The 23,913-nt window shown below is 37.6% G+C and overlaps 1 protein-coding gene across 6 annotated transcripts in view; it reads right to left on the bottom strand.

The window, feature by feature from the left end:
* The window catches only part of ADGRL4 (adhesion G protein-coupled receptor L4), a 165,221-nt gene that overhangs the window by 67,358 nt on the left and 73,950 nt on the right, over positions 1 to 23,913 (bottom strand). The window contains exons 1-2 of one of the 6 annotated variants that reach the window (XM_038183026.2): positions 9,029 to 9,727; positions 7,318 to 7,467 (exon numbers count right to left, since the gene is read on the bottom strand). The exons of 2 other annotated variants lie outside the window; for them this stretch is intronic. In XM_038183026.2, the coding sequence (XP_038038954.1) occupies positions 7,318 to 7,467; positions 9,029 to 9,050 (172 nt within the window). In that variant the 5' untranslated portion in view covers positions 9,051 to 9,727. Of the gene's footprint in view, positions 1 to 7,317; positions 7,468 to 9,028; positions 9,728 to 23,913 lie in introns of those variants that run through there. 3 more of the 6 variants (XM_038183025.2, XM_027462410.3, XM_027462409.3) reach the window with 3 other exon arrangements.

Below are 23,913 nucleotides of genomic sequence, written 5' to 3'. Positions count from 1 at the left end.
GACTTACACTAAATTCATAGCCCCAAAGGCAGATGCAGAATCCGATAGGTGTAGTGAGCTCTACTATATGCTTTTTATTCACATACACATAGATCAGTGTGTATACATTTGTGTACATGTCATATACATGTAAGTATATCCAGAAGTTCTGGAAATATCTTCCATCCCTTTACTTTGGACCAGTGAGTTAGAAGAACATATTGTTATTGCTGGATGTTTTTGGATTGTAGCATTGTAGATGCTAGAGATATAGAAAGTCAGTTACGTCTCTGGTAGGCACAAAGTGAGCAGACTTTGAGATTATAAGTTTTAAGTTCTTTAAATGAATTTTTCCCACATCCTCTAAACGTGGACCATATTGATTGATTCCTTGGACTATAAATCAGGATGAAAAGACTATTTTCTCAAGAAAGGAAGTCAGCATTATTTGGCAAGGGTTAAAGCACATTTTGAATTAAACAAATAAGAAACTATCCATGTGCAGCTGATCAGCTTAAAAGTTTGGGTACATTTTTGTGAGAGACAACTATTTTTCTACTACCACATCATCTACACACATTCAAAAAAAAAAACCTTTTAGTTGCAAACAGGACTAATTTAAAAAAGAGACTGGATATGATTAAAGATATAACAAGAGGAAGTTTAGTTTAGTAATCCATTACTATGTTTTAGTCATGCTCAAAGTAGCATTTCAAAAAAAAAAAATGTAAACAGAAAACATGGAACATTTTGTTTTGTTTTGTTTTGATCTATTAATGTTACAAGTCTAATATGGGCTTGATCCAAGCCTTATTAAAGTCAGGGTCAATTTTACAAATGATTATAGTGAGCTCTATCTCTGGCCCAGGAATACAGTATTTTCTGCCAGTAGGAAGCAGGGCTATCCCTCTGAAGATTTCTCTCTATCTCATTCAAGTGAGAAACTGTAAAATATTTTTTCATACAAGTAAGCTAACTGAATTTGGCACTTTGAATGCATAAAATGTTTATGGACTTTTTATGGACTCAGCCATTTTAGGAGGTAAGACAATTGGAGTAGGATAGACTCCACTGTGTCTTATTCAGCATGAACATTTTGGTACTTCAAATATCCTGCATTGCTTTCCATCTGACTGATGTTCTTATGCATAGCCAGGCGCTGTTGTAATACCCTCTTCCCTTTCAAACTCCTGATCTACTCTTAAAAGCTTCATGTAAAATATACTTTCAATACTAGCTTGTTACAATAAGCAATTTCAGTTATAAAAAGTAAAGTCAACTGTACAAATACTGTTTTGATTAACACTTTTAGCAAAGAGTATGTCTATTTTAAGGAAGATAAACATATGTCAGTCCTTTGCAACTGGAAGACAATCATGCAACTGCTGGTTAGTCCCCAGCAACCTACACACACCACAGCTATCAAACCCTTCCCAAAATCACACAAAAGTGTAACTTATGCATGAACAGCCAAAAGTCATACACAAAGAAAGGATCCACAAAACAAGAAGTGCCACCAAAATTGTAGATCCCCAAATGGCCAAGAACCTGCTATGCTAACTTAGAGTCACAGAATCACTTAGGTTGGAAAAGACCTCCAAGATCATCAAGTCCAAACATTAACCTAGCAAGTCCAGCTATTCCCAGGCAAGTAGACCATTATGCACAGGATAGAGAATAAAAAATCCTCCAGGCTAATTTGCCCAGGTTTTCCTATTTCATAATCTGCCTACAGGTTTAATAATGAATGTTGAGCAAGATACCTCAGCTGGGTAACAATGTACAGCACAGCAGTCAGTCTCTGTGTTTCGGGAAAAGGTGAAAAACATTCACCTGTGTTATGACCAATGCAGATGTAGATAATAAGTAAATTTCTTGTTTCCCAAAGAGAAATACTGAATGTATGGACTTAATTAAAAATATAATAACTACATATACAACAAACATGATGCGGCCTTGTAACAGTTCTTGAGACCACCAAAAAAGCCAGACACCTAAACACAGAGTATGAATTCTGAATATGAAGATGACCTCTGCCCTTTCATACAGCCCAAATTCTGGTTTTACAATGCACCACCCTGAAACTGGAAAAGATATGGCAGAATTTGGCTGTAGAACAGCAGAGTCTAGAAGACAGAGGGGCAAAAAGGAGAAAGGGTAATGAAAAGTGAGACAAGCCCAGAAGTTATGAGGAATGTATAAAAAATAAGGGGTCTGCTTTGCCTTGCTGTGTAGCATATCCCAAGTTTTCCAAGCTGTCACCCACTGTGTTGAGCGCCATCATTTGTGTTTGGCTAAGGCATATTTCTCTCCTGCTGTGTTATGCTAGAGCAGCTGCAATTTGCCTTTTTATAGCTTGTGGTAACTGATAGCAGTGAAATGAATTTAGGAGGTATGTGGGTTGGATCTTCCGTATCAGTGATTTCAGACTATTTGGTAAACACAGAAGTGACATCCAGTGATGTATGCCTGCTGGTAACAACAGAAAACTCTCCTCTGGTGAACCAGCATTTGGATCAGATCATCTGCTACCGAAAGACACTTCTGAATATAATGAAATGATTGTACACAGTGTTTTTTACAGGGTCTAATTAATTTGAAAGGTAAAATTTCCAAACTCTATATAGTTTCCATAAAACTATAGACTACTTGATATTTTGTGCTTTATTGAGTGCTATAGAATGACAATGGTGACACTGGTTTATAAAAACAAATTCAGTGAATACAATTGAAGTTGACTGTGGGACACATCAACATCACCTTATAGTAAGAGGTTGGAATCTCACAGGAAAGCTCCTTCTAAGAGCTGGCAAAAGCCAGAGAGTTGGTAGTATGACCCTCAGTAAAATAAGAAAATATATTTATGTTCAGATTTTGAGTAGGCTTTCATTTTGATTCAGCTGAGTTTACATAAATTGCTCTGTGTTCTCAGAGGGATTCCATATTTTGATATAAAATACCACTTTTCACTGATGTATTTTTTGCCTCTGGAAAATGATAAATCCTACTGTATTGGACTCAGAAAGAACGTCAGCGTCCTGTTACAGTGCAAAGTCGCCCTGATAGCCTAAGTCCCTGCTCACTATTTCAGGAAGAGCTGTAACTATTTTACAAGCAAGACTGATTAATTTTTGCAGTATAATTTGCAAGTGACTTTTATAAGGGAATACGTGCAGGGATATCTGGAAGGGATATTTTGTTAAGGTTTTTCCTGCTTGCCTGCCTACCCTCCTGGAACAAACAACACTGCTTCATTTTCCTTCCGTATTTTACAAAGTTAAAGTAAACACTATGATCACACTGTTTACTTTAATTTCCTACAGTGTGCCAGCAAAGCAGCAAATTGGCAGTCAGCAATCAAGAAGCAGCCAGTATTGAAACAGCAGAGCTGCTTGGGAAAGCATCAATGATGCCAACTCATTTTCCCCTGTTTTCTGTTTTAAAAATAAAATATTAGCTTCTTTGAAGTCTTACTTCCACTACTTCCCCACACTTCCACCCCAATCTTCTCTAAAGGATCTGTTTTTTTTTTTTTTTTTTTTTTTTTTGAGAAGAAAACTGGGATTATGAGCAGCACATAAAGAAATAGATTACAGAAGTGGAAAATATATGCTATTTGTCTGTACAAAACCCACGGCCTTTTTTTTTTTTCTTTTTTTGACAAAAAGAAGTTAATTTATCTATAAATCAGTCTTATTTTTATATATACACATATATACTTTTTTTTTTTCCCCAAGAGCTTTAGCTATGAAACTTCATTTACATATATGATAATGTAAAGCTAAAGCCTCATACATTACATTCAGAGTACACATCTGCCCAAAAAGAGTCCTAAAAATAAAACAGTTTTCAGAGGCCATTCTCTCTCATTTTATATTAAATAAAACAAGAAATATAAATAAAAAAGAAGAATGGGATATTATTTCATACCTCAGAGGTGTAAGGCTTGACAAGATGACTCATTTATCTTTTTCTAGAAGATATTCTACAGAAGGAATTTATGGCGATGCAAGTTATAATTCCAATATATAAAAGAGGCCAGATCCTACAGTCGGTTATTCTCCTGACTATGTGCATTCCTGCACATATTCTTAGTGAGGACAATGAGATTATGAAGAGGATTAGCTTTTTGTTAGATTGGCCAAAGTATGCCAAAGTCCAAAACATGACCTAATTTAAAGTGGTTGAAATCTTATGGGAAAGATTGTAAGAGGATAATTATTTTAAAAGCCATGACTTTGACACCAGGAAATTAAATTCATATCTATATGTCTTTATCTATACACAGCAAATCCAATAATCTTGAGCTCTCTACAGTCACTTATCCAGCTGGCAAAGGGAGCAAAGTAAAAACTAACAAACCCCATTCCTAAGGTATGCTGACATCAGTGATTCATGATTCATCAATAATGGTGCTAGAAAATAAATGTAACAGGGCATTATTGCCTTTTGCAGCACAGTAAACACAAGGGAAAATGTCTAAGTGTATCACATTGAAAAGACAGAGCTAGCAAACAAATAACTTTTACAAGTATTTAAGAGGTGTTACAAACAAGTGAAAGTAGAGAAAAAATAGTGAATCCTCTAAATACATTGAGAATGTCTCTATAAATAAAAAGGGACATTTTTCCAGCTATATAAGCTTAATAGAACTAAACTGAAAACTAGTATGTTTTTCTTGTTCAACGTTTTTACAAGTAAAAGGAATTTGAGTTACTGGTTTCAGAAGAAAACGTCAGAACAACCACTGCTGCAGTTTAACTGCCTACCAGGTAAATGCACTGAAGACGGTTATGTATTATGCAGAATTATTAATGTTGATGACAGTAATTATGACTCTCTCAACTCATCTAAATAACAAAAAGGGCAAACACGCAAACATAACACAACATATATAACACAACATATTTCTTTAGAAAATGCCTGTATTAGCACATAATTGATGATCTCCTTTGAAGGTGACTCGACTATCATTGTAAAAGCCTAAGATTATTAACTGAAGAAAAATGGGTAGCTATCTGTAGAAGAGCAGATACACCTGCAGCATTCCCCATACAGAACAGCAAGATCTAATACATCATTAAATGACTGAGGCTTTGCTTTACATTTTCATAGCTTTAAACTGTTTATGATAGGGTTTAGCCTATATTTCTCATCCTTTTTAGTGCCTATCCAATTAAAATTCAGGTTACTTGTTTATGCTATTAGAGGACTACTGCACAATATTAATAACGCACTCTATAATATGCTGCCCTAGAGAAATGTAGGCTCTCTTTCAGGGACAACAGCCATACTTTTCTGATACAAGCTTTGCTACTTAGCTTGAGGGTAAGTGACTTTCGTGGTTGTTGAGCTATTTTACCAGAGAAAATGTTGGTCTCCTGACCTGAGGCTTCCTTCAAACCATTGACTCTTAACTGCAAAGCAGCACATACAAATCTAGTAACTGGTTCGCTTGGACAGATATTGGAAAATTTGATAAAAAGATTAAGTTTCCAAACATTTAGTACTATTTTTAATAAACAATTAGATGATTTACAAGTTCTGTAAGTGACTGACACTTCTATTTCACCATACTGAATTTTGTTTAAATGACCAATGTGTCCTGATTTTTAATGTATATTTCCCCAAGAAAATGAAAGAGAAAATGAAAGTAAAAAAAAGATACTGGATGAGGACAAATAACATGGAAGGCAAGATAAATACATCCTTACATGTGTAGATTTAAGAATGCCATACTTGACATACATAATTTATGCCTTTAATAATATCAATGAGGGACAACAGTTACGTTTTTTTGTAACTTAAGTTGATGACGCATAATCACAACTTTCTAGAAAATTACTGACAATGTGGTGTATACAAGACTGACCTATATTTATGGCAAGTTTAGCGTTGTATTAAAGAAATATATTTATTGACTACATGGCATGTGATGCAAAGAAGCAGCTAGGAAAACAGGGTTTGTTCAGACTTAAGAACAGGCAAAGGAGAAACCTTATTGCCATCTACAGGTACCTAATGGGCGGCAGTCATGGAGTTCATAGAGAAGATGAAGCTAAGCTGTTCTTGGAAATTTAGTAAGGGATGAGTGCATTTGAGAGCAGAAGTTACAACAAGAAAGACTCCAGCTAGTATCAGTTAAAAGTTTTCAAAGTTATGGTAGTCAGCCAGTAGAACAGCCAGTCCAGAGATGTGTGCAATCTTCATCCTTGGAGATGCTCAAAACTTGGCTGAAGCCCCAAGAAACCCCAAGTTGGTCCTGTTTTGAATGAGAAGTGGACCAGATGACTTCTAGAGGTCTCTTTCAAACTAAATTATTCTACAATTTTGTGATTCCTTATTGTTTTTTATTTTAGACTGCAAAACTTCTGTCTAAATATTCCAAGCTTATAAAAGGATAGTCAGCGTTCTTATGAGGATGTCTTTGCATTCTAAATTTTCCAATAAACAGGCTTCCAAGTATACCATAGTGAATGATCCATAAAACAAACAAACAAACAAACAAAAAACTAAAGGTGGGGAGCTTGTCTCTGCTCATACTAAACTGAAGTGCCCATTACTGCTTGATCTCCCAAGATGCATGAAACACAAAAACTAACTAAATGGCTGGTTAATATTCATAACTATTTCTCAGGACACTAAAAACTGACAATATTCATTTAGCAGTGGAAATAAGTATTAGAGCTACACATAATAGAGGACAACTCAAAAATGAAGGAGGGGAAAATATAATTTTATTTGGATGGAAGACAAACACATCCAGAAGCAGACCCCTCTGGAGGATTTCTGGCATTTTTCCCTTGCTAGCAGCTGAAGTGGAAAAATGAATATTGGCTTCACATGTGGGCATTTCCCCATGGTGCACACACCTCCTCAGTCTTCTATCATAGCTCAGGAACAGCAGTTTTTTAATCATGATTAGTGGCTGGGAAGAGTGAGCTACTACTGTGTGTATATGGATGAGATGTGCGGGTTATAAAATAGCAGTTGTGTCAACCCCAAGCTTTAGAAGTCTGAAGTCACAAGGGCAATTGCTGAAGCTAAATCAGAGAAGATACATCAGCATCTCTATGGAACTGTAATGCACCAAGACTGAAGCTGGAAAACAGGTCGAATACAACTGAGATGCATGGTATGCCGTATTAAAATAGTACCTTGAGGCTGTAGAATTTCTGTAGAATTTCTCAGAAACTGCAAAGACCTTAATTTTTGGCATTGACAGCATGCTATCATAAGGTGTCGTACCATGGAGTTTAATCCTTGAGTTAATGGGCTCTTGAGTATTCTTTTCAAGCAAGCACATCACAGAAATACATATAGGTAAAATCTATTTACCGTAACAGAAGGTTATGCCATTTCCTGTATATCCTTGGGCGCAATAGCAACCTTGTTTCCCACCCTGAACTTCACAACGTGCGTCTTTGTGGCATGTTATGTTGCAGCTTGCAGTAGTGTAGCCATAGTCCAGCAGACTGAAAACCAGAACTGGAACAAAGGAAAACCATATTTGTTTCTTTATTTGAAAGCTTCATACTGACCTCTAAAATCAAATCTGTGCAAAAGGTTTCCATGAAATTGGGAAATTTCTATAAATGTAATGTCATCACAGAGTCAGCTGTATTGCAGGATGGGGCTATGGCCATGAACAGCAGTGGACTCTAGTGAAACTACTCAGGGGCTAGCAATAGCAGACATAGGAGAATAAGAACTTGCGTATATGTTCAGCTAGTATTAAATTGGTAAACAATGTAGAAGTTACTCAGTGATCTGAGGAAAATGTTTGAAAGGCTTTCAAATCTTTCTAGTACTTTCCACTAAAGCACAGACATTTATTTGTACTCTGAATTATGTATGGAGTGTAATACAAACTGCCCTACACATATCAAGTGAAAATATCACAGAGGGTTCCCAAGATCATTTAATTTTTATAAGCATTTCCATACATACGTTGCTTACACACATGCATGGTCTGAGAGATTAAATTGACATGTCACAGTGTTTACAACATTGTGGCATTAGGGTTTAAAAATGTCTCAAAATTATTTAAAAGCAATCTCTTAAAATACCATTTCTATGTTATAAAAGTACTGCCTTCTTTTTTCTATCCACTGAACAATTCCCACATGATATAACTACTTTCTCATTGTATGAATGCATATAGTTTCCAACACAAAGAAAAGAAAGGAACCTCTCCCTGTGAGAAAACTAACAGCTCACTGAATAATTATACACACCCCATAATGGGTTAGAAATGAGGCAGTTAACTCAGAAGGGAAAGTAAGTTTCTGAATTTGCTCTTTATAAATGGTTAGCTAGGCATAATGAAAGTTGCAGAACATGAAGCCCATTTTAGATGCTGTCTTCCCCTGCAGTTCTGCTTTTCCCTACCCAAATATTATTTTGGATATTTGCTAGCCTAGTGTTACAGTTATAGGTTTCATTGCTTCAGGAAATCTCATTGAGGTGTTGTTTTCTTGAACAAATTAAAATTTCATGAAAAATTCAAAAGATTAAAAGTCACACACATTTTTTTAACAACTATATATAATCCAAATCAATTTATGTATCACTAAGTTTCATCTTCTCTGTTTTTGAAAGAGGAGACAATCTCTCAAAGATTAAAACAGAAACCTGTAGGATTCTGTTGCCATTTTAGTGTTCATAACAAGTGAAATCTAAAAATCTCCCAAGCAGAGAGTGAGAGAGGGATTTAAGATAAAACCAAAACCAACAAACCAGCCAAACAAAAAACACTGAAACCCACAATATTTCTGTTTTTACAGAATAAAACCAACAATGAGACAAAGACTGGTATTTGTGGGATTTGGTTTTGGGACAACCATAACAGTGGGATTACTGAAGCCTGTAGCAACCAGCACAAGTCACAGCTCTGTGGACCTTGAGTCCTTGTAAAAGCAGCCTTCCATTACCTCCAACACACTAATTTCTCTCCAGCCCCAGCACAGCTGTCCCCATAGATTGTCCTGCCAGACCCCACTCCCTTCCCACTTGCCAGTCAGTCCCTTGGGAAGGAGATTTTACCTACCTAGGAATGGAAGCAGTTTCATTGGTGATGCCGTTGCTGCGTGGCGCCTGGTGCAGAGCCCCTGTGTCACAGAAAAAAACTCTCTGCCTTAAAATGTGCCACCATGTGCAAAATATGCACACATGCCTATTAGGAAAATGATGTCTTGGTGCAAGTGCTGCCCTGACACTGCCCTTTATCCTGAGCTTCGCGTTCCCAAAAGATACTGAGACTCACAAGCAGGACATGGAGGGCTGGGAGGGGCTGAGAACCTGGTGTTCTGACCAGTAGGGAATAAATGAGAAAGGAGTAAATGAGAAAGTAAAAGAAGCAGCAGTCTGAATCTCACAGGAGGTGTCAGAAAAGATGCAGGAGTGAATGAGTTAGAGGAGCACGGATTAAAGGAAGTTTTTGGGAGAGTTCTCAGGATAGAGGGAGGAAGAGAATGGAAGGGATGAGCGGTAGCCTCCTGGCAGAACGAGTGAAGGAGCCGTAGAAGGATGGTGAAACAAATCAGGGAGGGTGAGGAAGATGTGGAAGAGATTAGTAACTAGCCAGGGTTTACGAGCTCAGAGGTAAGGGGCTACATGCTTCCTTCCACCTTTTCCTGGTGAGCTGAGTATACGTGAGCCCCAAGACCCTTTTTTCTTTTTTTTTTTTTTTTTTTTTTTAGGCAATCCTGCCTGACTGTAATTTTCCTAGAGCTTTCTTCAGTTTTGAGATAGATCTTTCTGCAGCCAATAAATGTTGCTTTAAGGGTAATGGCCTGTAAGGAGGTACAGGAAATCCACTGAACTCTGCTTTGTGAGGAAAACAAAGACATATTGGCAGGGAGGAAAGAGGCAGGAAAGCAATTGTATGGCCGGGAATCTCAGGAGCCGAGGAAGAAAAAGTTTCTGCAGATTCATGGAACTGGAGTGGGTTGTTGTATAAAAATATAGCAAATTTGGTAAAGCATTTGGCATGTCTTTTTGTTAAACATGAAAGCAATTATAGCATCCTAATCAATGATACTTGATACAATGATACTAATGTAGTTTTGGATGATGTGCATGCCATCATTTCCCAGCTTCCTGGGGATGATAACTCATGCACTGAAACGCTGTAAAGCTTCAGAATTGATGTATGTCAGTCTTCATAGATTCAAAGCAAAGGGAAACGAACAAACAGACATGCTCCTGGAAGACTGGAGAATCTCTCTAAGTAAACAAAATGGATGAAGCTGTAGAACATCATTGTGGTTAAAATATCTCACGTCTGACTATGAATTTTTCAAGTTGAGATTTTGGTAGGCAGCAGATGGGGAGGCATCAGCTTGCTTATAAAAAATATTCATGGATGTGGATCTGGCAACATTTTTTTCTAGCTCTGTTATGAATTGTTTACTCACTATTATTTTCCCGCGTCATTATTTTTGCTGGCTAGAGTTGAATGGGTTAACATCTGCTCAGGCCAGGGAGGAGTGAGGCATGTAGAAACAGCACGTAGGTGTCTAGCTGGCACAAAGTACTTATGTAGCACCTTGGCAAAGAGAGAGGAAGCTCCAGTAACCGGATGTTAATTTTCGATGAACCACAGAATAATGAACAAAGGGTCCAGGCGTAGGAAGGGTGTTTTTCTCTTGTTTGACTTTGTGTGTAGGGGGGAGGACTTAAAGGGGAAAAAAGGAAGGAGCTTGTTAAGCTTTCCCATAATCTAATGTGCAAAGACACAGAGGAACAGAAAGTCAGATGAATCAACAGAAGCTTTGATCTGCTTGTCCTGTCCTTCATGCTGACATGTGCTGTATCGAGAGCTTGGCTTGTCTGCACTAACTTGCAGATCCTGGTGCCAAATTGCAGTTGACTCATAAAGGTTTGGTGTGGAAAGCCTATAATACAGCAATCTATTTGTTCTGTGTCTTTTTACTCCCTCAAATCAAGCTAATCAAGATGTTTAAGAGTAAGACAGACAGCAATACATTACAACCTAAAATTCAGACCTTAAGCATTGAAAACACATTTTTGGAAAGTCAGAGACAAATGTTTCAGTTTCTCCTTTCTGCAAGGGGGTATTCAGAGAGACAGGTTGGAAAGCAGTTTCTTGAATCATAGTGTTAGTAAATTTATAGTAAGAATTTTAATTCATATTATGATTCAAGGCTTAGGCATATAGGAGAAATTGTAGATGACAGACAAAACCAAAACCTCGGTATAAGAAGGCAAACATCTTTAATTTTTACAAGAAAAGTATATGCTAACTTGCTTTTTTCATAGTCCAAGGTACAAACCTTTTGTCAGGACCCTTTCCACCTGCAACAGCATTGCTGAATAACTCTACTGTCAGGTACAGTGGACAAAGTGAAAGAAGGTGCACAGGTCTAATTGTCAAACAGTTTACATTATAACTGGCAATGGGTGAGGAGGAAGCAAGTAAAGAAGAAAGATGAGGAAGAACAGCACAAGAAGGACACAACAAAGAAGGTTAGGTCAAGAGGAACTTTGGGTGATAAAAGGAGCTTTGATCAGATTTGGAAGGCAATAGGGAGACAGTAAAGAAGGGGGATTTAGGAATATCTTAATGAGATCTCAATACTGGGAGCAATGGATTACTTTTGCATGAGACTACTTTAAAAACAGGCTAATGTGAGTGTCAGTTAGAGTCTGAAGACAGCAAGGTCGCAATAGGCATGGATGTGGAGAAGGATGGACTTGACAAAGATTTTATGAAGAGAAGAGGAAAGGGAAGATTTCTGAGACATTTTGGAGATTAAACCAGGAGGATTTACTGATACTATCTATTGGCATATAGGGATAAGGAGTTAAACAAGCAGGTGAACACATGAGAAAGCAGACACTTTCAAATTTGTGCTGTCAAACTTTTCAAAATATGCTCAGAAAAAAATATTGAGATGTGACAGAAGTGAAGTATTGATGGGTGTCTGTCTTTATAGGCAGGGAGAAGAAACATGCACAAACATGCATATTCCTGGAAAACTGAAGAATATGTCAAAACTAAATAAAATGTATACAGGAATGTTGAACATCAGTACAGAAGAATCCACCCCGGTTTGCATTAAAATAAAGAAGAATTAAAAATAAATGGTTTGTGGAAACACTCCAAAAAATGCCTTTCCATTATTACACAGTGGAAACAGAGACCTGATCCTATACTTAAATGTGCAGTTCGTTTTACAAATGGGCTAATTTGTCTTTGTAAGGCTGAGTTAGGAGGGTATAAATAAGTGAATATGCACATGTTAACATGCTTGACTTCAAATCACACATTTTTGATTACTGATCATTGTGATTGCAATATCTTATGTCTGACTGTAGATTTCTCAATTTGGGTTTTTACTGGTGAACTGGTAGGAAGACATCAGCCCACTCACAGAAATTACTGGATATTTTGCTAGCTTTGTATCCTGAAGAAATGTATTCTCAATGATTTTAAAGGTAATTGGGATGCTGATTATGCAGACAATGCTATGGAACTAACACCCACAGCTAATGAGGAAGGGAAGTTAACACTTCCAAGAACCTAGTCATAAAAGATAAAGGTAGAGCAACTCCTTTCATTACTGAAGCTGCCTATATCATCAACAAAAGAACAAAAACTGAACAAAGCTAGTATTGTATTATTGCCTTCAAATGAACGTAATCACAATCTACTGCATTAAAGACAGATTTATGCCTTTGGAGCGATCAAATTTGGACTGCTTAGCTGAGCATATACCTAAGAGTCTCACCACATTTACAGTTTTATATTACAATGGGGATAAACAAATGTGTAGGAAGTATATTTCTTTCTCAAATTACATGTTAAGTATGTATGCCACTGGATACCTAGCAAGAGCCAAAAGCTGTCATCTGATGGGCATCTTACAAATGTATCTGCCATAGGTTGCTGACCCCACTTTCAGACCACTATGAATTATTTTGAGAGGGGTTGGTGAGAGTGTGTATCACACTGAGAGATCCTGAAAGCTCCAGGTAAGGTTCATACATCTTCAGCCTCCTTGCTGTTCAGCTCCACATATATTCAGTACCCTCAGCCTCTGGTATCTAACCCATCAGCAGTATACTTCAATATAATCCACTCAGTATGTGCAGAACAGCCACAAGCACTTGCATGCATGCACTCACGTATTTATCTCTATCACATAAGCACATATATGCATCTGTTACTGAACTGGGCTGATGAATACTTAATCCCAATAATAAAAAGATGACCCTGATCTTTCCTTTTGGCCTTTACATTATTTTTGGCAAATGACTGTTTACTTGAATATCCTAGTTTTCTGCCAAAAAGAAAATGAGATGTAAAACAGATTGAGGATGCCCAAATGTCTTAGATAAATCTTTATCTCTGATACTTGCTGTTTTTTCTTGCTGTTTTTTTTCTTTTTTTTTTCTTTTTTTTCCTTTTTTTCTTTTTTTATAAATATATCAAATTAATTTATTGTTTTCAAACCAAATCCTATCACTTCAAGAATTTAGATGGTTTTAAAGCTACTTCAGATATGTTTCATTTATCCTAGTCACTAGAGCAATTATAGTTTGTTTCTAGTCAATAAAAACTGGATACAGTTGAAAATGCACTTAATGTCAGTTCCAAGTAACGTATTTCTGTGGTTGGTTAAAATTATATTCAAATAAAAAATAATCCAGGGAAAACATTTTTAGAACACAGACTAGCCTATTACAGAGCATCCTACCTCAGGTAGGACTCTGCCAAAAGAGCAGTGTTAGCATCTGCTTTATAACAGCTTCACCTCACCTTCCTGTCTGAGTGCCTCACGAATCCTTATTATTTTGTGTGCAAACATCATATTCCATCTGAGCATGCAGGTCTGAATATATCTCTTGGGAAGATGCAACTCTAGGCAACTCTGAAGCTATAAACACACAAACATATGCGTGCACACATCCTCCTAAAGCTGCGTAGCTATGTTCGTCTGAAAGAAATTAAATATTTCAGTGTTCAGAGCCAGTTTCTTGCTGCTCTTTGTTTTACCTTGGGTGAAGTCATGAAATGAGGGATTTTAAACTGAATGCAATGTTTCTAAAAGCCATATCAACTACCCTGAAACTGGGCTCCATTTCCACATTTGCTATAATACAGAAAAGATATACATGTACAGATTGGGTAAAAATATCTTCACAGCTATAAGGGATAAAGTAATTTGTTTCTCTTGTCTATTTATGTTCTCCTGGGACTGGTCATTCTATGGTAGAGCTAATGATAGTCACATCTCTTCAGGAGCAATAGAGAGAACCCCATGAATAATTACACAAGTGAAATGCCTGATTACCAGTTGCTTTTAATCCACACTCATTTTATATTAGAAGTGCTAATATATTAACCACCAGACAACCAGAGTAGCTCCTAGAGGACAAGTGCCTCTTTGTCTCATTACATGGGATAAGAGTTTTGACTCTTCTTGTTATTCTAACATGCAGTCTTAGACATGAAGTAATGACAGTCATTGTCAACCTGTCCAGGTGTATACCCTTTCAACATTTGGATCAATATTCCACACAGGCCAATATCCTATAAATACCCCAAGTCTTTCTACTTGTCAGGCAACAGACTGCCAAACAAGGTTAAATTATAAACTTTATTATAAATTTCAGTCCTTCTTGAATTAACTTCGGTGTCTCTTAACTTCTGTGTCTATAGATCCTAAGCAAGGATATTGGGATTTGGTCCAGTACTTCCCAGGAACTTCCATCTGCCCTGGGCCTGTACCTTGCAGAGATGCAAGCCCACAAGGAGCAGAGGAGGAGGTGTGGCCAGCTTGTTATTGCCACAGGGACTCAGAAGGCTGTGATCAGATGAGGTATGCAAAATTCTGCAATGAAAGATGCTCTTTTTCATCTCCTCAGCTCCTCACAGTTACAAATGTCTCAGTTAACATCTCCTGGTAGCCCTACCTGTTTACTGCTTTTGTGTTCTGTGTGTCCTTTCTGTATGGCCAGAGCCCTCTTCCCCTTGCCCCCATTCCCGCCTCACCCACCTCCCCCCAGCTTCTTCCTTCCTCTCAGTCACTCCTCAGGAATTTGTGCACTTCCTATCTGAGAACCCTTGCAAAAGGAAAAATGCATGAGGACTGTATCTGGGGAACAAAATAATACTCAGAGGAGGAAAATATTGGATGACCATTTAGGACTTAGAGTGCATCCTATGAACTGCCAAGAGTGCTATAAGTCAAAAAAAAAAGTGTTAAAAACAATTACCATTGCTGACTTTTTCTGTAGGCAGAAAGTTCTCTGTGATGTATTGGCCAAGACACCACTTATTTTGTAATATTTTTTATCTATGATATCATCCCTTTCATTCCAGGTTTCAGGAACGTTGTAGCTCACTGGGAAGCTTCAAGGTTAGAAGGAAAGTTGGCACCACCCCATAGAGCACAAGTCACTGCACTCAAAGATGATGTGGACGATGGTCTGGTGGAGAGAAAAGCAGAAGGAATGGAAGGGACAGGTCCTTAAGTATCCCTGTAATTACTTGTGTGATTGCTTTTCTAGCATCCAAGTCACCTGGCAAGCTGTGATGTTCATGTGGACTGGCTCTAGAAAGGGTCTCTTGACCCTTACTATGTAGCAGTGAGTTGGTAGCAGTTGCAGAAAAGTTTACGCTTTGTTGCTGCCTGGGGACAGTGATGTAGAGCCATTTTCTCATATAATTCTTCAGGCTACAGGCTCATGTTCCTGCAGTGTTACTGCACTGATGGTGGAGCTCTGGCAAGTCCTGTTGAAGCAGTTTAAAATTAAAGCCTGCAATATACTGGTTTGACCCTCTGCTAGAGACCACCACTGCAACAATTTGTTTCAGTTGCTTCAATGAAAAGCTTAGCATCTGAATTTAAACCTAATTATTAATTGCTAAACCTTTCTGTTTGTTCTCTAATCCTAGCTACTGGACTGTGGCATGTGTTGAAGAAACTCAGATTATGCCCATCACAGATTTGCATATTATTTTGTATGTCACTGATGCTCTTTTGACTTCGAAAGTAGACTGTTTGCTTAACTTGTATCCTTCAGGCCACTTTTCATGTGTTTGCCTTTTCTCTGGGCGTTTTTATTTGTACTGTGTCTTTTCAAAGCTGTCTTTTAGATTAACTGTGTGTAATTCAGTCCTCAATAAGAGAGAGTAATTATAAATAAATAAATCCAGTGATTTTTCTTCTCAGTTACATCCCTGCATAGAGGTCTAGAGGTCTCTACTTCTGTGTGAAATTAGGCCTGCTGAAGTAGGACCAAAAGGATCCTTCTGATGTGGACACACCCTTCCCCAGGAGAAGATTGCAGCCTTTTATCCTTCCTTGCTGCTGCTGGACAGTTAATCTATCCTAACACCAGGATCTCCCACAGAGAGATTAGAGCTAATTCATGCCACATCAATATGTACAAGTAGTTCAAATGATTTCTTCCAATGTTCATTGTCTTGTACTTGTCTGCACTGAGCTTAATCTGGTACCTTGTTACTCAGTCACTCAGGTTTTATTAGTTCCTCCTGAAATTCCTATTTTTGCACCTTGGTTTATATTAACTTAAATAATCGTGTATTGTCAGCAAATTTCAGCACCTTGTTATTCATCCCATTTCCCATATCATTAAATATGAGTGGTGAGCAAATAGCGGAGGAAATTATTCATGAATATTCATTTGAAGTTAAAAGCAAATTCCATTTTGACAGCATTTGTGACTACTCCTTGTTCACTTTCTGCAAATGGTTAAGTGCTAAAGATTTACTAGTGCAAATGCATGCAAGAAATTCACATGTTACATCCATATACAAATAATCCCTCCAAACAAAATTCAATGTGTATGTTTATAGGCAAATCTCACATTTCAGGGACAGAAGGGATTTCACTAGATAGGGAGTAGAGTCTCAGAAACTAAGTGTATGTTTTGGAAGAAACCCCCCTTCTCGTGCAGAGGTAATCTAACACAAGACATGTAAGCAGAGAACGGCATTTCTGACACATCCCATTCACCATCTGTATCAGCATCCACCCAGTGCCAAGTAAAGACCTGTAGTCCTGACCAGCCCTTTGTTGCCGTCTGTACTGGCTCCTGACCAGTCCCATATTTCCAACTGTTTTCACTTATAACTTGACTATTCCATGCATCCTGGCATTCTGGTTCAGTCCCATCTGGTAAAAGATTATGGGGTCTCAGCAGGTTTGGTTGTATGGATACTACCTGGTACAGGCTGCCAGTTGATGCATCTCTGCTGTCTCCTGCAGTTACACAGCCAGACAAAGCCCCAGGGAGGTAACTGGGCTTTGTGGGGCCCTGCTGATCTTACCCAAATAGTAGATATTGCACTGCTCACGTGAAGCACAGCAGCTTTTAAAATGTGACCCTGTGTGTTTCTAAAACATCATCAGATGTGTCATAAATCAAGGTCATAAATGAATGAGATATTTTACAATAGCAGTTAAGAATGGGTGCTGCCTGTTACTGGTTCTGTTATGCATTGTACAGCAGCAGTAACCTAGATCAAGGTTATCTTTGAAACCCATATAGATACTAGAAAGGGAAAACAGAAGCAAAGCTGGTGAATAAGGAAGGGAATATGCAACACTGACACAGTGCATGGGAAACATTGCTATAGCAGAGGGATTAAATTGATTTGACTTCTGTAAACCAAGAAGAGGTTAAACAGATGTAGCTGGTAAGAAGTTTTGATTCTCCTCATCCTTTACTCCTTACTATTTTTAAGTAGAATTGATATTGTGTTAAGTACACATATAAGGACAAGAAGACTCGCAAATTCATATCTGTGCTCCACATTAAGCTCTGCTTATAGATGGTGCCAAAGTCCTCATCCACCCACCCACACTCACAGAGGACCATTTAGCCTTTCGGGTGATTAGCCTAAATTGTTTTAAGGTCTGTTCTTCACATTAGTATAATGATGAAAACAGAATGGAATACAGTCTGCAATGCTCAAAAAGCAGCTAGAAATATGATTTGCTTCAGTCATATATAGTTCAGTATGTAAATGCCCATGTATACCAGGGCAGTTACTGAATAAATTCCTCCCTGCAAGCTAAAGCTAACAGAAATTTTGCTTATGCATGGCTATAGGGCTTGTTCTTTAAAAGAACTGAAATACAATGAAGCTATATATATACTGCTTGAGCTTGTACACTGGAGTCTTCACTTAGTAATTTGAATGTCTTTGGATAAACTATTTTAAATAAATATTATTTCCAAAACCCACTGCTGTATGCATGTGGCATAGTCAGTGCTGATTATACCATATGACACAGCTTTTTCATAAGGTTTCAGGAAAGCAGACGTGCAGGTATTCAAATGCAACTTCCTTAACAGAAATGCTTGTATTTAAAGCAAAAGGAAATTAAAATGGGTTTCCATTGTTTAGATGAGAAAGTGCAAGGGTTCATGACTAAATTAATGTAATTCTGCATTCAACCTTTAGACAAAGCAGTTAAGAGCTCTCCAATAATGACATCATATTTAGTCAGTGCCTATGTCTTAGTATACGTTGTTTAAATTATTTAATGAAAAAAACAGCTATAGATTTATAGTATATGCACAATATACTATATATGTTACAACCTAAACCCTCATCACAGTTGTTTTAATTCAAATGATGATATGCTGGATTTCAGATCACAAATCCCTTCCTGACAGCATTACAGCCATGATTCTGGAAATATCTGGGCACACAAATAGATGTGTGCATTCCAGTGTGTTTTGGGGAACTACAGGGATGTAGAAGATGCACATGTAAATTTGCTCTTCTATATTTCACATTGTTTGCAATCTCCATCCTTTAAAATTCTCCCCTAGGTATCTGAGTTTATCTTTTATTTCAGTATTTTCAAAGCCTCAGTATCAAGATGAGAGTTTCCTTGGAGATTTTGAGAAGATTTTGAGCTCACTGAAGTCAAGGGAACTGCACTGCTTTATGCAAGCTGAGGATCTAGTCTGATAGTGTCATCTGTGTGAATACAGAGCAGAATGAATTTATTCAAACTTATGAAAGCCACATGAATAACTTTGTTTGAACAATTCTGTTGTATCCCCTCTGCATTTACAGTGTAATTGAGCAGACTGAAATTAATTTTTCTTCCCTGATTATGTTTTCTGCAGACACAGGAAAGGTTGATGAGTACAATATAGTTTTAAATGATGTGCCTTGTTTATGCTTTTTCTTTATGGCCTATTACTGTAGGATTTGAGTGGAACCATATGATTATAGTCTTAGGTTGTCATGCAAATAGACTCATTTTGTTCTATTTCCCATTCCCCTTACTGTCCTTGTCAATGTGGTGGATAAATCTTGCTCTGTGTTCTGTTCCTCATAGACTTGTAAGGCTGTCATCAGAGTGGATTAATCTTCTGCCTGTGTTATCACAAAATTCTCTGTCCTAACAATGACTTATCACTGAACTTAAAGCCTGATATACTTTACACTCAATCTGTAGACTTAGTCTTGCAACAAAAACTGTAATGAGAGCTAAAAATGCTACAAAACTAATCCATTCTTATCACAGTCTTTGAATTGTAATTTCATGGATTTCCTTGAATACAACGTTTTACTGAACAATACCAAGAGAGAACATTGTAGAATAATGCACTTGAAATTTCAATTTTAAATGTCACTTAAAGTAAACTTCCAAATTGTTTAATTAAGTGACCACAACTGTAGTAGAGATTATTGCCAGCAAAAATGCTGCTAAAGCAGTTCCTTCAATAAAAGCCAGGATGTGGACAAACTATTACTCAACAGCATATAAAAACACCATTAAAAATAATGATAATGTTGGGACTTAAACCTAGAATAATACAGATTTTAGAGTTACTGTTTCCACATATAATCCCTTAACTCTCCCCTTCATGCTTAGCGATTGTACAGTTTTTAAACTGATGCGTGGTTGTTATGCATGCTTACAACTTATTCTTTTCTCAGGGTTCTCACATGGGTCTATGTTATGGGAAAAAAAGATGTTTTAAGAACTTCTGTAAAATATATATTTGTGTGCGTGCTCAAGATGATAGATTAAATTTGAAACACTTAATATTTCTTGCTGTCTGATTTAATACATTAAACGGCCAAAAAAACCTGATTTAAACAACTCTGGATTAAAATACAGTCTTTTACACTTTAAGTTATCTTGATATTTTATAACCATATTAGGCTTGTCTACATGGGGTTTTAAAGTGAGGAAAAGAATGTTAGATTATGTTAAATGGAAGTAAGTGCTTCCACACTGCTTTCTTATGCTGATGTACAGAAATTCCCATGTTAACCATTTCAGTTGCAGATTCCATTTGACTTCATAGTTAGCAACTTTGGCCTGGAAACCAGTGCAAACTTTTGCATGCTTGCTCTGTGATTTTCCTCGCAGTGCTTTGTGAGATGCTTCCTACAACTGGCAGGAGGCCTGAGACTTGCTGTATTAAACTGCCACGATTCTTCTCCCATAACTCAGCTGTGTTTTGCCAGCTTCATTTCTAAACTGCCATGAGAACAGCCTGGAAGACACACTGCTCACTTACAGCAGTCTTTAGTATAAACAGGATAATGTCTTGTATTGGCACTCACACAGTCAGATGGATTTGGCTTTGTAGCTTTGGAGGAGTAGCATTATGGTTTCAGGAGAAGGAAATCTGGAGGATGAAGGATTTTTTTATATATTTTTTTTTCCCCTTGGAGGCATTTCTCTGCAAATGTTTTCAAAAAGTGCATCATTGCTTCTTAACTTGGCGAGCAGTGAGAGTGCCTGGTAGGAGACAATCCTGGGAGGAAAGGCAGTGCTGAAGAATTTAATGCTGGAGAAGGTGACAATCCTGCTAAGCCATTTGGCATTTGTTTGAAGTGACAGAACATCCACGTGAAGACCCTTTTTCTCCCCAGAACCTAAAGCAGTGAAATATCCTTTTTGCCTACAGTACTGAAAAATGAAAATCTTTAAAGGCAGAAGCAGCAAGCAGGGAATGTACTGGATAGTTTGAATGTTCCCTATAGGCATTAAGAAAATTCAGCCTGCAACCAGGTGAGAAATGACTCCCTCAGGAATGGAAGAAAACCTGATTAGAAGGACAAGTCTAAGGATAAACCCTGTCTTAAAATGAGCATTCTAGGACAAATCATTGACTTTACCATAAGCTCTCCTTCACAACATCTACAACTACAGGTCTCTCTTTGCACCCACAATGCAATCTATGTTTAAAAAATATTAAAATTTGTTAAGAATTGTTACTAAATTAAACATTAACCTATCAACATCCACATTTACACACTGATTTTTCTTTCTTTATCTAAGGTTGAAAAGATTTTGTTCAAATCAGAGCAGAGGTACTGGAGGATTGTGATACTGGAGGACAGCCTGCCACGTTGAACCTGGTTCTGCAGGGAAACAAGAGCCTTGCTGTAACTGTGTGACATGCCCCATCTCAGACATGTTGGGAAGAGCAGGAGATGTCTTCTGAGTGAGAAGAGGGACACTCCTATAGCACCCACCAGGATGGCAGAGTGGCAGTGGATACCATGCAGTGTTTCTATCCTAGTGCTCTCCCTGCCCCACTGTGCTGATGTGCAGATCAATATCAGGACTCAGATCCCAGATCATGTTCCTTGCTTTTACATTCTCTGTGGCACAGGATCAGGAAAACCTGTGCACAATGAGCTTCTGCCTGCCTGCTAGGTCACATAATTTTAATTGCTGTTAGAAGTCTCCTCCCGCACAGGCATCAGCATGTACATAGAGAGGGTGTATTTTTATTCTTTATGGTCCCATGGGAGCCTGACATGCTTTATTGGGTGCCTGTCAGGTCAGAGCGATTTGTGAAAAACTTTCCAGCACACTGCATGCATGTGTTGGTGGAACAGCTTGCCAAACTACTCCGTTTCCCATGAAGATGGGGAGGTGTTGGGAGCATTGACTGAGGATCTGTACTGCCCTACCTTCAGTCACTATCACAGAGTATTTTTCTTTTGACATGGCACCATGAGTAGGAGAGGGAATTACCATCTCAGTTTTATTTTCTTCAGCGGCATCTTGTAGATGTTTGCATTTGTGACAGTCCTCCAGATGGGACTGAGCATCCATCTCTTTGATTCCCAGAGCTCTGCAGATGTCCAGATGGAAGACTAGGGAGAGCAGCAATCAGCGTGTAATTGGGTAAGCGATAGACCTGCTGCAAAGCAGCATTACCTCAGCCTTAAGGAGGATTAATTACAAAAGACCTATGATGCCAATTAATTCTCTTTAAAAAGTTGTGTGTAGATTCAAGGCACTTTAAGTCAAAGAAGCTGGAGTTAATTCAACATAATGTGCCTACATAAATAAGCAAGTGTTGCAAGATATTAAGCACTTAATATATTACACAAATGGAAATATCTGAGCTATTTCTTTGTAAGCATGTATTCTTTAGACAGTAATAAACTGATCCCTTTCCACCAGAGATGGTCCTCCTAAAGCAAACTGTAACCTCCAGTTTTGTCTCACAAACAGCACCCAGTGTGGAATACTGAATGTGAAGTTTGATCCCAAAGTGCTGATAAAATACAGCTGATTTCTCAGCTTAGGCTGACAAGATTTGTTCATGCTTAAAAAAATAACATCTCAAGTGACAAGCCCTCAAGATTTCAAAGGAAGCCTAAGAGAGTTTTGTTCAATCAGAAGGTAACAGAGATGCTCTTCCTGACACATTGTTGCTGTCTCAATGGAATAAGACAGACACCAAGAAGGGGGAAATACTACTGATCAGGTTAACATGAAAACTGTCTATGTGAGTGCTAATTGGAATGCAAATCTCTGTACCATAAAAAACCTGAGCTATGAATAGAGCATGGGAGTTTAATTGATTAAATCTGTCAGATGCTAAAAAAGCAAGAGATAGTTGCTCTGATATACGTGACTCTCAACAGTTTTATTAATAGGCTTTGGCTTCCTGAGTGATGCAAGTATAACACACTGTATATTTTTACACTTAAGTGGATTTCCTATGAAAGGCACACAAGTAAGACAGAGATCCATAAGCTGCACTGGTACATGCCTGGCAATGGCATACTGGCATTGAAGCCATCAGCCCAACTTCTGGGGCAACAAAAGCATGCAACTAAAAGAGGTGGGACTGGCAGCAGCTTAGTGTCATTGAAGTACAGAGGTTTGATATTATTCCACAAAAAAAAAAAATAAAAATATATATATATATATATCAGTAAAACATATATTTCAATTAAACTATAAGCTTGTGCAATACAAGGAAATCAAAGAGAAAGACAGAAAAAATACATTAAGGTAATTGTTGTTTTAATTTCATTGCCAAATAAGTTTGAGCACTAATATAATGATATTTTTTCCCAGCTTTGGGAAGCTAACAAACTTATGAATCATGTCCTGAGTTATACACTCACTTTTGGATGATCTGACAGAGTGTACGGGTATATGTGTGCAGGGAGAACATTGGCCCATCTGTACAATGCTTATCAGTATGCAACATGACAGATTCCCCCACAGCTGTTTTCTCATTATAACCCAAGTGGATTATTTTCAAAAATCGTATCCAGTAAGTCACTCTACAGATGTTCACTTTCACCCTATGAATCCTTTCCCTGCTTTACTCCAAATAGATTATATTTTCCTCAAATCCTGGACCAACATTTATCAGAGCATGAATTGGAACTTTTTTAAATTACTATAATTAATGGAAAGCCTGTAAAATCCTTAACTATCCAAAAGCAAGTATAAAATCCTGTAACAAAGTGACATTAAAAACTATGGTATAAATTAAAGCAGAACTAGAATGTGAATCTTCCCTCTACCTCCACTAAAAGGATAAAAAAGAAAAAAAGGGGAAAAAAAGGAAAAAAAAAAGTTCACTATCCCATAATCCAATATAACAAAACTTGGGTATGTAGCATGATACATGGTA

Source organism: Anas platyrhynchos, chromosome 8 (assembly GCF_047663525.1).
Source record: "Anas platyrhynchos isolate ZD024472 breed Pekin duck chromosome 8, IASCAAS_PekinDuck_T2T, whole genome shotgun sequence".
Taxonomy (NCBI): Eukaryota; Metazoa; Chordata; class Aves; order Anseriformes; family Anatidae; genus Anas; species Anas platyrhynchos.
Note: the sequence above shows the minus strand (reverse complement) of the source record. Positions and strands in the feature narration are given on the sequence as shown.